We start from the raw sequence: 17,400 nt of genomic DNA, 5'->3' as shown, positions 1-17,400 counted from the left end.
TTTACTCTGATTTTTTTAAAAAATATAAGTAGTTCATGATCTGTACCACAGACTGCACCTGGTCTAGTTTTAGCTGCAAGAATAGAGCTTCTTCATCTTGTGCTTCTGATTATATAGCCTACCTGATTTTTTGTATTGCCCATCTGGTGATGTCTATGTGTACAGTCTCCTCTCTGGTCGTATGAAGAAGGTATTTGTGATTAATAGATGATTTGCCTTGCAAAATTCTTAGTTACTTGCCTGCTTTGTTTCTTGTGTCTAGTCTGAATCTTCCTACTGTTTTTAATTCTTCTTCATTGCTTATTTTAGCATTCCAATTGCCTGTGATTAGTCTGAAGACCTGTGTTGGTGTGTTGTCCATTTCTTCCTGGACACCTTCATAAGAATCTTTCAATTTCTTCTACCTCTGCCTCTGTGGTTGGCATGTATACTTGGATTATGGTAATATTTATAGGTTTTCACTGAAGCCTTATTGACTTGTTTCAGTCCAAGTTTGCATTGTGTCCTTTGACTTCCGTTGTTGCTGTGTGCCTTCAGATGCTCCAGAGACTAGGACCTGGAACAATGGATGCGAGATTCCACCTCAACATTAGGAGGAACTTCCTGACAGTAAGGGCTGTCCAACAGTGGAACAAACTCCCTCGGAGTGTAGTGGAGTCTCCTTCCTTGGAGGTCTTTAAACAGAGGCTAGATGGCCATCTGTCAGGGATGATTTTATTTGGATTTCCTGCATGGCTGGGGGTTGGACTAGATGGCCCTTGCGGTCTCTTCCAACTCTAAGATTCTATGATTCATTTCCAACTTATGGCAACCCCAAGGAGAACCCTGTCATGAGGTTTTATTGGCAATTTCTTCCGAGCGGGTTTGCCATGGCCATCCTCTGAAGCTGAGAGAGTATGACTTGCCCAAGGTCACCAAGTGTGTTTTCATGACTGAGGTGGAATTTGAACCCTGGTCTCCAGAGTTGTAGTCCAGTGCTTAAACCACTACACCACACTGGCTCTTTGGCTTTTTTGCTATATCTCTCCAAATACAAATGCTACCCTGTCCTTCATGTACCTTAGCAACTATCCATTTACAATTTGGCATAAGTGAGGACAGGTGTTGTAGTTCATCAAAATCTGGAGAACCACAAATTCCATGTCAATGTTTTAACACACTTGCCATGTTAAACAAACAAGCATGTTTCCAGCCTATATGAGAAATACCTTCTTCCCTGAATGCCTCCGATTCCACTGTACACACCTAAAGATCATCCTGCGCATTTCGCTTAGGGGGATGATAATATAAAAATAGCTTTTGGAATCTGGTATTTCCACTTAATGCTATTCCATGTAGGTATCTGCCTCATCCGAAAAGTCTAGTTTGTTTCTTTCTTTGTCTTCTTTGAGCTACAGTCACACCCCTTCCAATACAGCCTTCTCGTTCCTTCCTACAGAGATTATATCCAGAAATGTTGTATCCCACGGAGTCTTTTCATTCTGCATTTATTGTGTCCATTATGTATATGTTCTCTCTTTAAACCAAGCACTTTAGTTCTCCCATCTTGACTGAAAGGCCTCTAACATTAGCATAGAAGGACCTTTATGGTGTCCTTTTCCCAAGCATTTTGGTATATGCATTGCCCCCATTGTCCTTTGGGCTTTTTGGTTATCATTTCTCAATGCACTCTCACTGCTGAGGCTAGAGCTTGGGAAATACTATGGAATACAATTGCAAGAATATCCCAGCCACTTCCCTACTGTCTGGGGGGATTCTGGGAGTTGGGATTCAATTGTGTGACATCTCCAAGCCATGGTCTACTTGTACCTCTAAACCAGGAAAGAGGAAAGGAAAATGTACTGTGGTGGGAAACCTGTTTTCAGAAAACATTTTTGCAGCCACCATAGAGATACCAGAACAAGAATGGCAACAACTGCTAAACTTAAGAGTCACAGAGCAAGCAGAGAATGCCTCTCCACCAATGTCAGAGTTGAAGATTATGCAGTTACATAAAGCTGCCAAGGTAGTCCTTGGGCTGAGGGAAAGAGCAAAGGGCCACACAGTGGAACAACTTTCTTGATGGGACTCCAGGATCAGAAACCAGAGGTAGTTGGTTGCTACTTCTGTCAGTAACCAAATATGAAAAATGTGCACTTTGGACACACCTAGAATAAGAAAGCTTGCACCAACAATACCTGAGATTTTTTAAATTCAAGCTACAATCCTGGGATTAGACTATGCAAACGCTGGCATACCTTTTTGCTCCTTGGCATCTAGCACAAGGGTGTGCAAAGTGACGCCCTTTAAATGTTGTTGGTCTACAACTCCCATCAGCTGTAAAAAGCACAGCCAATTATGAGTTATCGTGAAAGTTGTAGTTCAACACCATGAAGGGCAACAAGTTGTCCACTTCTGTCAAATGTAGCAACACTTTATTTAATATAGAGCATGTGTAAGTGTGCATGTGTGCAGAGATACAAACGGGACAGAGATACAAACAGACAGCTAGTTGTCTTTTATTGTTGCTATGTGCCTTCAAGTCAACTCTGTTTTTTGTTATGTGCCTTCAAGTTAACTCTGACTTATGGTCACCTTATCCCAGAGTTTTCTTGGCAAGAGGAGGATGGCCACTGCCTTCCTCTTAGGTTGAAGAGAGAAGGAAGAAAAATGTGTCTTTCCATCTTAATTCTGCCTCTGGTTAGAGTCTTAAAATTGAAAATAGGAGGAGCTTGCAGATGTTCAAATTAAGCCCTCTCAAACTCTCCCAAGGGCTGTTGTAAAAGAGAAGCAGCAAAAAGGTTGAACACCATTTTTGAAAATGGAAAATCCAACCATTACTCAGCCTCTTTGGGTGAAATGTGGGATCCTTGTGCCCTAGCACCATGGGGGGGGCAAGGTCTATCTGACCCACATCAGAGTTTGCAGAGTTAGATACTCAGCTCCTTATCTTTAAAATGACCAGTAGGAGTTGCCCTGGTTTATATCCCAGAATGAATTACAAATCCCAGTGCCATAATTAAATAAACCCTCCATGTTTGGTGGTAATAAATATTGTGTGTATGTATGTGCCTTCATGCTGCCTGTCAGCTTGTAGTGATACAATTAATTTAATGTAGTTTTCTTAGGCAAGGAATACTAGAGGTGGTTTTGTTAGGTCCTTCCTCTGAAACATAAGCCAATAGGACCTGGCTCAGTGGTGTTCCCATTCCCGATGTGGCTGCCATTCTCACTCCTTCTTCTTTACTGTGGTGTCCATCATCACCACCGCCGGGGTGCCACTTTACGGGGGGAAATTGGGGGATTCGAAATGCATCATCCAGGGAAATTCGCACGATTGCTGCTAAGATTACCACACATATCATGATTAGAGAGGGGTTATCCTGGGAATAACCATCAACAAATCATTCATGGGACTTCCCTGTGAATGATTTGTTCCTGGTTATTCCCAGGATAAGCCCTCTCTAATCATGATGTCATGTGATAATCTTAGCCCTGATCACACAACTTTCCCTGGATATTGCCTTTTGAATTTCCCAATTTCCTCCCATGTGTAGTGGAGTCTCCTTCTTTTGAGGTCTTCAAACAGAGGCTGGATGGCCATCTGTCGGGGATGCTTTGACTGTGATTTCCTGCATGGCAGGGGGTTGGAGGGATGGCTTTTGTGGTCTCTTCCAACTCTATGATTCTGTGATTCTATGAAAAGTCTGCTCCGGGATCTGGCAGAGAGAGCTAAAGGCCTTGTAAAACTCCGCTCTGGGCCCCACAACAAACTCCAACTCCCAGAATTCCATAGCCTCGAACCAGGATACTTAAAGTGGTGCCAAACTGGGTTATTTCTCCAGTGTGGATACAATTGCCATGTTTACAATAAGGGGAAGCGAAGAGGCAGGCAGAAGTTTTGGGGTCTGGCCCTTCATGGAGGAGGAGTCCAGGCTCTCCTCCTCCTCCTTTTCCAGGACAAGTCCTCCATTCCATCCCTTCCTGGCTGCTTTCTCTCAGGAAAGTTACAGCCTCAGGTAAACAAACAAGGGCAGTGGAGGGAGGAAAACGCGCATGCGCAGAGCCCAGCCCAGAGCTGGACTGACAGGAATTTCTGGCCAGGTAGAAAAAGAGAGAGAGAGAGAGAGAGAGAGAGAGAGAGAGGCCACCTGGAGGCACCGCCTCACAAACACTTTCTGAGGGGAAGGAGGAGGAGGAGGAGGAAGGGGGCTGCTCCTGCCTCTCTTTTCCCAGAAGGAGCCCCAAAGCCGGGCAACAATATAACAACAAGGGGGAAAAAGTTTCCCCTCAGGGTGGCTCTGAGGAAGGAGGCGCCACCGTCGACGCCTCTCCTCACTCTGCTCGACTGAGCCTTGCTACCTATTGCCCCTCAGCAGCAGCAGCAGCCCCTGCGCACGTGGAGGGGCGCCCCGCGGCCAATCAGGCAGCCAATCAGATTCGTCCAGAGAGGAAAGCAGGGAGGGAGGGAGGGAAGGAGGGAGGGAGAGTTGCTCTCTCTCTCTCTGTCTCCCGCTCCTCCTCCTCCTCCTTCTTTCCCTTGGAGTTGTCATCCTGACATCGCCGCAGCCGGGATGGTCTTCCGCAGAAGGGCAAGCGAGCCCCGCGCAGAGAAGGAGGCCAAGGACTAATAGGAGGGAGTGGGACCCTGAGAGAAAGGCACCACCATGAAGAGGATGAGGGCTTCGGAGCCCACTGTGGCTGCTGTCCTCCTCTTCCTCTTGGCTCTGCTGGCCAGGGGCTGGGGCTCCGCCGTGGATGAGAAGAAGGGTAAGGGAAAGCTGCTTCTGCTGTTGAGTCCACATGGCGGGGATAACCCGGTTTGAAAGCGCTTTAATAGCCCTGGCCTTCTGGGAATGGGAGATTCCAGCTCAACATCAGGAGGGACTTCCTGACAGTCAGGGCTGTTCGACAGTGGAAGGCACTCCCTTGGAAAGTGATGGAGTCTCCCTCCTTGGAGGTCTTTAAGCAGAGGCTGGATGGCCCTCTGTCACTGGGGATGCTTTGACTGAGAGTTCCTGCATGGCAGGGATTTGGATTGGATGGCCCTTGGGTCTCTTCCAACTCTACGATTCTATGGTTCTAACAACAGCCAGCACAGCAATTCCTGTCTGTGGCTTATTTGTTTGTTACTTGTTATCGTTATCTGCGACTTGTTGCTCAAGGAATACCTGCTCTGGATTAAACGTGGTTCTTAGCCGTGGCTCTAGGAAGAGCTGAGTTTGGTTTAGCTGGCGGAAAAGGAAGCGACATCAGTGGCCTGTTTTGTTGTTGCTTTTTGCTACTTCTTGGCTAACATGGTTGGTGGCATCCAGTAGCTTTGAGACTCACTGGAAGAAAGAAGTTAGTGGCATGAGCTTTCAGAGACGAAAATCTACTCCCTCAGATGCATTTAGATGCAATAATAATAATAGTATGTAGAGAGATCTTGTAGCACCTTTGAGATGAACAGAAAGAAAGAACTTGTCAGCATGAGCTTTTGGAGACTAAAGTCTACTTCCTCAGATTTTGAGGAAGTAGACTGAAGTCTAGGAAAGCTCATGCTGCCAACTTCTTTCTTTCCTTTAGTCTCAAAGGTGCTACAAGATCTCTCTACATATTATTATTATTGAATCCAAATGCATCTGAGGAAGCAGATTGTCTTCGAAAGCTCATGCTGCCAACGTCTTTCTTTCCTTTAGTCTCAAAGGCGCTACATACTGATTCTACACACTAACACAGCTCTCTTTTAATTCTTCCACTATGGTTAGTGACTTCAGTCTTTCTGAAGGTGAGCTTGTTTTGGTTTTGCTTTTCCTAACAGAGGGGTCAGGGTTTGAGAAGAAGGTAACAAACTGTGGGGATCCCTACTATGTCCAGTTACAGACTTAGCAGTCATAATCTCAAAAGCAGACCAGGAAAGAATAGGAGCAGACTTTCTCTGAAGCTGGGATGCCTCCCAACTTTCACAGAAGGGCTGGTCATTGGCAGCGTCTGATGTTCGCTCAGAAATGATCCTGGAGTCTTCCTTCCTAGATGTTTTTCTTGCTTTGTTTCTCCTATGAGCTCCGGAAAGTGAAGTTGTTGGCCCAGGTACCACGAGTTTCTGGTGTGTAACAAACAGACTTTCCTCTCCATCGAGAACTCATTCTTGTAGTTCGTCTTCTGGTGTGCTCTTGGTTTTCCCAAACCCTTGAAGCATCCAACAGGACTTGGCACAGAAGAGACGCTTTGTTGTTTCCATGGCCCCCGCAAGAGTCTGATGTGTCAGTTTCACAAGAGCAGACATTCCCTGGAAAGAGGCTACTGTCCAAAGATTATCACCCTCTTCCAGTAAAATGGGGAAAACCAGCCGTGATTCATAGCAATAACCGAGCCTAGTGACCTGTTACAGACTGCCAAAATAAAGCTGCTTTGGGTCTCTTTGGAAGTATGCTATTTAAATGATGGATGGGTCCTAAGAGTCCGGAGGTCGCACCAAAGCCACACTCCATTCCTAAGCACTGGAGTGCAGCTTTGGTGCAGCTTCCGGATTCTTAGGATGCATGCATCATTTAAACAGCATACCTCCAAAGAGACCCCAAGCAGCTTTATTTTGGCAGTCTGGATTCCTTACAGATGCAAGGCTTAAACATGGATTGTGTGTCTTTGCTTGATGTGTTGATTCAAAGGATAGCTAAACGATCAGGTGCTCTTTGGGGCCAGTATGTACTTGGTGTAGTTAAACAGCAAAAAGGAACAGTTCGGTGTGAGACTATTTCCTTGCCAAGTCTCTGAAAACAAAACAAAACACCCTGCTACTCGAGGATTTGTTTGTGTGTGTGTGTGCTGTTCCCAACCGAAGTAATTTGTCAGTCTTTATGATTGGGTGCCATGTCGTCCTCAGCTAAACTTGCCTGACGTTTCTTCCCGTCGCTCCATTTCTTCTTACCTTGTTTAACATCTCTGGGAAATAAAACAACACTTTTTGCAGATCCAGTTTGGACGTTGTAGTGGGAATGGTGGAAAGGGCATTTAGTAGTGGTTCTTCCCTCTGCTTTGTTCTTTCCTTAACTTTTGTGAAAGTTTGGAGAGCTAGCTTCAATTCCTGGCAAATCGTCTTTATTTTTGGAAGCCTGCCCAAAGGAGAAAAATGAAGATTTCCCTCTTTCGTTCTTTCCCCTTCTCACCGCCTCTTTCCTGAGCGGGGAAAAAGTCTGATACATGAGCTGGGCAAAAGCAACTGAAGTGTTTCGTGACTCCAGACAATATAACAATCTTTAAAAGGAGAAACGCCTCTCCGAGGAGCCTCATTGCATAATCTTGAAATCAAGAAGTGTTCTCGCTCTACTCTAAAGAGCACGTCCATACCTGTCGGTGATGTAATTGCAACAGGGTTGGGTTTTTCCTTTTGGGTACACTCCCATCTACCTTTGTATGGTTAAGATAAAACCGTTTCAAAGCGTGGCTGGTCTGAGTTAGGTCTCTGAAGGATTAAAGTGAAATTAAAAACAAAACCTTTAGTATTATGTGTGTTCAGTATAACGCTAAGGAGGATTCACTCAGTGATCTCTGTTGTTAATTGCTGCCCCATATCAGTAGTATAGCAGAATGTGGACAGACATTGTTTCAGTTTTAATTGTTCGTTTTACAAACAATTGCAGGCTTCCATGTAGATGTGAACCATTTTCCTTGATTGGTTTGCTGTGAAGGAAGATGTGTCTTCTTCGTTGACTGCATCTTGGCGCTGTATATGGCACAAGTGTTCTGAAAAGGCATAAAACATTGTGCTTGAAGAATGGACCTTTGGCCTAAGGACCTTAAAATCTAAATTTCAACAGCAGGGCAAAAGGAAAAAGTAAACCTGTGTAGCCTTAATCGGTTTGGGGGAGAGTGAGAGAATCATAGAAGGGACAGGGACTGCAAGGGCTATCTAGTTTACACTCCTGATGTGCCAAAATCCACAACTAATATACTGCTGCAAGATGGCCATCCAAGCCCTGTTTGGCAGCTTCCACAGAAGAAGAATCCAACACCCTGCAAGGCAGTCCATTCCATGCCAAATGGCTCTTACAGGAAAATTATTTAATCATATTTAGGTGGAATCTCTTTTCTTATCATTTCTAGTCTCTGCAGCATCAGAGAACAAGCTTTCTCTTTCTTCTACATGACATCTTTTCAGATATTTAAAGATGGCTGACAGGTTGAGAAGTCTGAGAGATGACATAGGCCTGTTACAGACTGCCAAAATAAAGCTGCTTGGGGTCTCTTTGGAGGTATGCTGTTTAAATGATGCATGCACCCTAAGAATCCGGAAGCTGCACCAAAGCTGCACTCCAGTGCTTAGGAATGGAGTGTGGCTTTGGCGCGACCTGCAGACTCTTAGGACCCATGCATCATTTAAACATCATACCTCCAAAGAGACCCAAAGCAGCTTTATTTTGGCAGTCTGTAACAGGCCATAGAATCATATGATTCTATGTCATCTCTCAGTCTTCTCTTGGCTAAACATACCCAACTCGCTAAGTGACGAACAGGGGATTAAGGAATAGGCTTTATAGAAAAGCTGGGTTGATAATACTATGCAACTATCATTCTCCCCCAATACAGCCGGCCCTCCTTATCCACTGATTTTTTTATCCACTGATTCAATCATCCACAACTTGAAAATATTTTTTTAAAAGTATAAATTCCCAATAGCTAACCTTGATGTTCCATTTTATATAAGGGACACCATTTTGCTCTGCCATTACATTTAATGGGACTTGAGCATCCATGGATTTTGTTATCCACGGGGATCCTGGAACCAAACCCCAGTGGATAACAAGGTCCCACTATGCATTATAAAGTGTTCTATTAAATACTGGGTCACCTTGCTATAGTCACTTCCTAATAAGAGGCAAAACTTGATATTCATCTGCCATGAGATAAATTATTATTTGTTTGTTTGTTTCATTTCTATGCCGCCTGTCTCCCAGAAAGGGACCCAAGGCAGCTCACAGATAAAATTGTTTAAAAGATTTTTATAATAAAAAAATTAAAACCAAATAAAATCTTAGCTAAAAACAGTATAAAATGACATAAAAATATACAAAGGTTAAAAAAAATTAGAACACGCACCCCTTATAAAAGCTCCCTGACACAATTATATATTAAAAGCCTGCTTAATAAAAATGTCTTTGTCTGCCAGTGAAAGTTATTAAAGTTTGAAATGTTTTGTTTGTAAGGGAAAGCTAACATGTTCAACATATTAATGTATTTGAGGCTTCTAATTTAAGAGGTTATATTTAAAATGAAAATCTAAACATGCTGTCAGTGACATGGAGCTACATTTTGTCCCTCCTTCATAGTAATAAAACTCTGAGTGAAGTTGATTGTTATGCCCAGGAACCTCTGATTATTTAATACTGGGTAACAAAGAGAGGATAACATCTTTACGCCTTGCAAAGGGATCCTGTAGCACCTTTGAGACTAAAGCTTTGCATGTGAGTGTTACAGAGATGTCATTATTGGAAACAGATTATGTACTTGAAACATTGGTCTGATCCAGAAAGAGAATTTGTATGTGATGGAAACTGTACATTACCCAAGAGTGGCCTGTATATGAGGAATGCAGGCTACGCTGGATTTGAAAATCTTTCCCATTGTTCAGATGTATTGCCTCTTTTGAAGTCATTTATCCTAGTGCAAATATTTAAAAGAACAGTTGTAGATCAAAACCAGAGTAAAAGCCAAAATTGGGTGTACAGTGGACCCTTGTTATACGCTGGAGTTTGGTTCCAAGATCCCCCGTGTATAACAAAATCTGTGTATGCTCAAGTCCCATTAAATATAATGGCATAGCAAAATGGCGTCCCTTATACAAATGGAAAAATCAAGGTTTGATATTTTAAATTTATACTTTTCTTAACATTTTCATACCGTGGATGCTTGAATCCATGTATACAAATCTGTGTATAAGAAGAGCTGACTGTACTTCTTATTATTCTCTTTCATTCACATTGCTGGGAGAAACATGGATTCTATCAGCCCAAGTCTCTTCAACCATGTGTAGTTAAAAAAAAGGGGAGTTATAATTTTTCCACTGCACTCCAAAGGAGCATATAGACATCATGTACTTAGTTAATACATTTCCTTCAGAAGATGACAACACCTCTGCAGGATTTTTACTCAGCTACAGAAGTAAATCTCAAGAGTTAATGTCAAAGCCATAAGGAATGGTAAAGGGAGGGGGCATGAGAGGGGAGGGGAAAGAGAGATTGAGAGAGAGAGAGAGAGAGAGACTCTGCTTGCCCTCATGGATTGGTGGTGGTTGCTGTTTGGCTTGCCTTACCTCCAGGGCCCTGCACTATCAGCCTCCACAAGGGAACTGCGGAGACTTCATGGACTAAATTTTGAGTCCTGACTAGAGCCAACATGCTATCAATGGGATTTACCTGTGTGGTTCAGCATTCAGTAATTGATTGAATGAGTCCCTACTTGGGACAGCAATGGGATGCTAGATTGTGTGTGTGCTAGTCTGCATGTGTGAAGGTGTTTGTGCTGTATTCAGTGCAGTGTCCTTTAATGAAGTTATCTGTGCACAGAGACCGTTCTTGTTTTGCTTTCTTGGTGCTCTGATGTTTCAGTATAGCCAGGAAGAATGCTGACATGGGCATGAATATTGATTTTTGGGGGGCTAGAATATGCCATCTTGGTGAAAGGAGGGTCCTTTTCTGTTGTCCTTAGAGTAGGTTGCCTGAATTGCTTTGTGATTGTGTTATTCTAGCTCTCTCTTTGTTTGGGGGTTGAGTTTGAGATGGGCAAAAGTTCTTGAGCTCCTTAGTGAATTGCTTGATGCAACTAAAATGTTGATATTTTTAATACTAGATATTGTTGACTGACCTATTGATATGTATCTTGTTCATTTACAGATTGAATGTATTTTAAATTAATTGTAAATGTTAATATTGATAACATGTTATAATTATGGTTAATATATTAATTTTTTGAACTTTGAGTATGCAGTGTACAAATAAACCGACTAAGCAATTTCACCCATGTATACAGGTTATACACATACCAGTACAAATGCAGATGTAGCTTGAATTTTCTACTACCAAGGGATAGTTACAGGAAGAACATGAAAAACAACTTTGAAGAGGAAAATCTTTGAAAGCTCTTTACACCGTCTGGAACACTAACTTTCCCAAGATTATGGATTATGTGCAGAACCTCCATGGATAGCAAAGGCTCTCTTCTTTGTGAAGTTGCGCTTCACATGAGGAGAACTATAGTAGAGCAAGCAGGATTAAAGCAATCCCCACCTTGCAGGTTGCTTTACAACTTTGATCTTCCATCTACATTTTTGCCCTGCCCCTTTTTCAAAGGAACTTGCAGAAGTGTTTCAACAATTACCATTTTGCAGATTTGGGGGAAAATACAGTGCAACTACAGATGGTGGTAGACATATGAGGCTTATGTACATCTGTGACCATTTTGCGTTTCCAGATCTCATGAATCTCTCAGCTTTCTAACCCTCTATATCACCCATTCACATACCATGGTTTCCTTTGTACATTAATGGGAAAATAAGGAGGGTGTCTACAGAAAAAATAGCCATTTAGCCTTGACTTTAACCCTTTGAACAATTTATTAGAAGACAGGCTTTGCTAAACAGTGCAATAGGACTCCATTAAATCTGGTCAGCTTTGTAAAAGTTATATAGTTCATGTAATTGTGTCATCTACCACTTGCTATCAGTTCTCACTTTAGATATCAAACATTTATGAAAATTAGTGCTATACTTTGGGAATACATAATAAATTATACTGTTCAGCTCAGAGCATGAAAAAGTTATCCTTGGTTTCCCTTAGAGTCTGGTGTTCTCTTTTCCCCCACTGTTCAAATGGATGCATCAACAGTTTCTTAAGGTCTTCAAATATGCATGTATTCTTAAATCTGCCAATCCAGTAGCCGCTTAAAGCTATTACAGGGGAATCTTTTAGTATCGCTGAAGTGCTTATGATAGCAGTGTACACACACAATCCAATACATTGTCCTGTTTTCATCCACAAAGCAACACCTTAGAACTTGCAATCACCTAGCAGTGATGCTGTGTCACATTCCAAGGGAGGTATGTGCATTGGTCAAGGACAGTTTTTGTTTGCAGATTTGCACCGAGGCCATGTTCTAAGACTAATTACCCTTCAGAGCTTCAATTATCTCTAACAGAAATTTTTATGGTGAAGTGTCTTGTGCTTATCGTAAAGTGCTTGGCTTTCTTGTTACTTTATATGTCCTGTTTTGAATGCTTTTTTTTGGGGGGGGGGGGGGATGTTTAAACATTCTAAATAAATGCTTTAGACAAATGCATCTTGAATAACAGCTCCAGGGATCTAAATCCAAGTTTTGGTGTCCTGTTTTAAAGGTAATGAAGATTTTATTTTTCAGGCGTGGAAAGTGGTGGGATTGAAGAATATTGCAACAGGACTGATTTTTCTGCCTGTGCCCTTGATTGCTGTCCTTAATATCTAATAATACCTTCATGTGTTACAATAAACACAAGCACCTCTTTGTTCCCAATCAGTGTGTATATTTACAATGAATTCTGTAATGCATTAGAAAGAAGGGAGCTGTGTATCTAATAATACAGCAAACACCCAGAGCTTTGGCAAGAAGTAGTTCTGATTGAGGCACATGGTTGTTCAAGCTGCTTCTGACTCACGGCAATCCTTTCACAGGTTTTCCCTTTTTCCAGATGTGCTAACGTATCTTTCTTTAGGGGCAAGGGGCACTTATTCAAGGTCCATATAGTATTAAAGCCTCAGAAGCCTGTGTACAGTTTCATTGATCCATTCTTCTTGTGCCAGAATAACACTGGGGCAGCCTTTGAAGAAGTGGCCGAACTTATGAAACCCCTCACCAAGGTTTTGTTTATGAAGTCCCTTAAGACTGCTAGTTTTTTGGGAGTATGAAATATAGGCGGTTTACAGACCGCCCCTTTGGGGCGGCATGTACTCACTCCTTTCCTCAACAGATCAGGGCCTCAACTGCCATAGCGGCGGCCCTGAGGCCCTGATCTGCCGCTTTTCCAGGCCGCGGGGAAGCGGCAAAAGGCTGCTTCCCCACGGCCTGGAAAAGGGCGTACTTGGGGCTTCATGCCCCAAGGACACCCCAACAGCGGCGGGGAAAGGGAGAAAGGGGCCACTCAGCCGTGTAAAGGCTGCGCCAGCAACACAAAACCAAGAAGGAGCTCCAAAATGGAGGTCCTTCCGCATTGCCAGCACATCACATCCACGCCGCTCTGTTTGGAGGCGGCGGGGCCGTGACGTCATAAGGGCGGCACCCATGTGAACAAGGTGCCACCATTTTGTACGTACTCTGTACATACTAGGGTTGGGGGCGTCTAAAAGAGATGCCCCCAGGCAACCCTAATACATACAGAGTACGTACTTGGGTGCCCGTGTGTAAAGGGCCATAGTTTAGTTTTTCACTCTTTTAGTACTAAGTAATCCCAAAATCTTTAATTGGATTTCCTATATTCAACTGGCATGTAGCTGAGAATATTATTGTAACATGTACATTGGCGTAAACTACTCTGCTCACACAGCTCGTGTCTGAATTCTTATGTGTGTTTTAAGAACAAGTAACAGATCTTGTCCAGGAATATCTGGATAGTTAAGTATATAATTGTGTACTGGTTTGGAGTACAGTATATATGGAGCTTGGAATGTAGTACGTATGGATCTTAATGCTGCTGGAGATGTGTTTAAGCGTATTGGTATAGAGGTTAAAAATGTAACCTGAATATTTTAGACTCATTTCTCTCTCCTTCATTTGGTACCTCATCCAGTCTCAAAGTGTATAAATAACTTATTCCAGTCCTATACATATTTACCTGGGAGTAGGTCCCTGTGTAAAAAAATCAACATGGTGTAGTGGCTGAGTGTTGGACTGGAGCTCTGGGAGACCAGGGTTCAAATCCCCATTCTGCTATGGAAACCCACTGGGTGACTATGGGACGTTCACACACTCTCAGCCTCAGAGGAAGAGAGTGGCAGACCTTTCTCTGAATAAATCTTGCCCAAAAAACCTGTGATAGAGTTGCCTTCGGGGTGCCATAAAGTTGGAAAATACTTCAACGCACACAAGTCCTAATGTTCCTAGGTAGTGCTGCCTTCTGAATGGACATGTATAGGATTGTGTGCTAAAGTTTTTTAGGCCCGATTTAGATGGGCCTTTGCGCTGCCCCCATCACTTGCTAGAGGTTGGCCAAAGATGCACCAACCATACTGGCCTCACCCCAGCACATGACGGGGCATCAAAATGGCAGCGCCCTGTACACACGGTTGGACGTTGCCCTGTACACATGTTGGAGCTGGCTTGCCTTTCTCTCCCTCAAGATGGTGGATGAAGGGAGGACCTTCTTTTTTTCAGGCAAGGCCTTTTGGAGCTGCCTTGCCTTTCTCTCCCTCAAGATGGTGGACACTTTTTTTGGAAATGTAGGCTTAATCAATGATTTCAGATACAGCTCCTTCACATGATTTTTCTGCCTCCTCTGTAATATTGCGCATTGGAAAGCTTCACAAGTTTCAATGGAATTTCCCCCACACTTCTGCAAAGGTATGCAGAGTAATATCTCCATTTTCAAACATTGAGACATTGATGAAATTGATAAGGTTTTCTCCTAACATCTATGTTCATTACTGAAGCATGATGAAGGAAATGATGAGGAGGCAAGTGATGCAGAGAAGATAAGATGCTACATAACATCTCATGATAGCTTGTAAGTCTAGGTTAGTGTAGGTTAGCATTGACCAGAACCCAGGTTACACTAATGAGCAGTATGGAGATAACCTCAAGTAAGAAAAGCATAATGGTTGAATTATGTGTCTAAATTTAAATTAAGTGAAGCGGGAGAAGATTTTGAGTAACCGTTACAATGTTTGAAAATAAATTACTAATTTTAGTTAAAGTCTAGTGCCTCATACTTGTGGGATGCAAGCAGGGTTTGTCCAATGCTTCCCTTGGTTCTTTTATTAAACAAGCCACCTTGAAATACTTGATCTGCCTATATGGTCAAGGAATTAGGCTGCTGTAAATGCATTTCTCTTTTTGTTAGTGATGCACAGCCACAGGGGATTTTTCGTAGGTATCCCTTATTGATTATACTTGTTAGATACCTTTGTAGACAAGATCCCTATGCACCATATAATACTGACTAAAATGGCCATGCTATATTAAAAGGGAAACATTACGCAGTTTCTATGTGGTCCAAATATGTACCTTAAAGACTCAGGTCAGCAAAAGAAAAAAGTATGCAATATCAATACAATAAAAATGCATTAAAATGACATGAGCTAAAATTAGCCAGTCACTACAGGAACTGAAACTATTCTTGGTGCCACAAGAACAAAAAATCAACATCGTAAGAGGTCTTTGACTATGTACATTGCTTAAGTGAGAGCACAAATACCAAAATTATGAGGTAGCAATAAGTACAGATGGCAGGTAATATGTTAACGAGTCATGGACATTCATAATATCTTAAGCAATACTTTCTTCCTTTCTTATTTCTTGAGTCTGTGGCAATGCATAATGACTCAGTTCAGGTATAATGACAACCAGAGTTTGTCATTATGGAAATGATCAGTGTCATGCCTTGAGCTTGCATGTTCCATCCACCCCATCCTTTGCATATGACAGAAAGACCTTAGGAACATCATTGCCTTTTTTTGCTATTTCAAGCCATAGTTTGTCCACAGTGTCCAGGCCCCTTAGCTGAAGTCTTAGGCAGAAATATCTGAAAGGTACTTTTTATGGTTATTCCAGTACAATACAGTATTATTCACACATAGTCCACATACTTAAACTAAAGCATTTTAGCTTGCTTTATGGTGTATACCAGTTTTCCAATTATACGTTAAGCAACAAGTAAAACTGTGGGGCAGCATTCTTGTTTTTATAACTGATAGGTTGTGATATGATGATTTGCATTTGGGTGTAATGTTCTCCTTTTTATCTCTTAAAAAAGACATAAGGGAATGCAGCAGTACACAAACCAAGAATTTTGGTGAATTAGGGGATGAGTAGGTGAAATTCTATTGGAGGGTGTCTAGAGAAACAATGGCCATTGGAGCAGGTTTCAAAGAAGTAGCCATTTTAGTCTCTTACAGCATAAAAAGAAGAAAGGGAGGTGGAGAAAAAAAGGAATTTTATTATTGTATGAGCTTTCATAGATATAAACCCATTTCTTCATTAGTGAGTGATAGAAAAGGCCTTGCCCAGCCCTTTGGAAATTGAGGTCAAGGAACATGAATTGCATCTTTTTGGATCCTGTTACATTCTATCTCACTCCCGCAACTGTATAAATATACTTTGGCGGGATACAAACCGCCGCTTTGCGGCGTTCCCCCGCCGGCGCCATTTGCTCCGTGAGGGAGCCGTAGCAGCCAAACCACGCGGCTCCCGCGCGGAGCAAAAAAGAAGCTCCATTTCGGAGCTTCTTTCCGCGGCGCACTGATGATGTCGCGAAGCACCAAGGGCGCATTCGTGACGTCATTAGCGCCGCGACACATACGTACGTCCAGTACGTAAAGATGGTGGCGCCCATGTGGAAGCACCGCCCCTTCCTAACCCTAGTACGTATAGAATACGTACTATATGGCGGTTTGTATCCCGCCTTTATATCTGAGGCCTTAATACCACTTGTTACTGAAATAAAAAAAAGATGGAAGCAATAGACAGAAGAGCTATATAAAAAAGATGAAAAAATGTCATATTCATATGACTACGAACCCCATTTTTGGGAAAGTGAGATGAAAGCTTCACTCTAAGCATTTGGGAAGAATAAATCACCAGGAACAGGAGATATTAAATTGAATTGCTACAATTCACACAGTCAAATCAATTCCAGTGTGAACTAAAATCTCCCACCAAATATGGAAAACAAAACAGTGGCTAACAGCAACTATTGGAAACTATCAATATACATTCCCATCCACAAAAAAGGCGACACAGAAGATTGCAATAATTACAGGACCATTCCATTACTTTCCCATACAAGCAAAATTATGATCAAAATTTTGTAGTAGGTATGCCAATTATATATGGAGAGAGGTAGAAATGGGATTCAGGGATGGAAGAGACACTAGGGACCACATTGAAAACATGTAATAGATAATGGAAGGCACCAGGGAATTCCAGAAGAAAATTAGCATGTGTTCTATTGATTGCAGAAAAGCCTTTGGTAGCATGGATCATGAAAAGCTATGGAACACTCTTAAAGAAATGGGAATGCCAATACATTTGATTTTCTTGATGAGAAACCTGTACACAGGAGAAGAGGCTACTGTTAGAACAGAATATGGAGAAACAGACTGGTTCCCAATGGGCAAAGGGGTCAGAAAAGGCTACATTTTATCACCCTGTCTGCTCCACGGGTTCTGGTACTGCTGATTTTCCTGGTTGGCCCGGTCTGTA

General features: G+C 42.4%; 1 protein-coding gene across 2 annotated transcripts in view; it reads left to right on the top strand.

The window, feature by feature from the left end:
• The first annotated feature begins 4,489 nt into the window (after positions 1 to 4,489).
• EGFR (epidermal growth factor receptor) overlaps positions 4,490 to 17,400 on the top strand; it is a 171,324-nt gene continuing 158,413 nt past the window's right edge. For both annotated transcript variants that reach the window (XM_042477183.1, XM_042477184.1), the window contains exon 1: positions 4,490 to 4,749. In XM_042477183.1, the coding sequence (XP_042333117.1) occupies positions 4,647 to 4,749 (103 nt within the window). In that variant the 5' untranslated portion in view covers positions 4,490 to 4,646. The remainder of the gene's footprint in view (positions 4,750 to 17,400) is intronic.

This window comes from Sceloporus undulatus, chromosome 6, assembly GCF_019175285.1.
Source record: "Sceloporus undulatus isolate JIND9_A2432 ecotype Alabama chromosome 6, SceUnd_v1.1, whole genome shotgun sequence".
In the NCBI taxonomy this organism is placed as follows: domain Eukaryota; kingdom Metazoa; phylum Chordata; class Lepidosauria; order Squamata; family Phrynosomatidae; genus Sceloporus; species Sceloporus undulatus.
The sequence above is the reverse complement of the archived record's forward strand: the minus strand, read 5'-3'. Positions and strand labels throughout refer to the sequence as shown.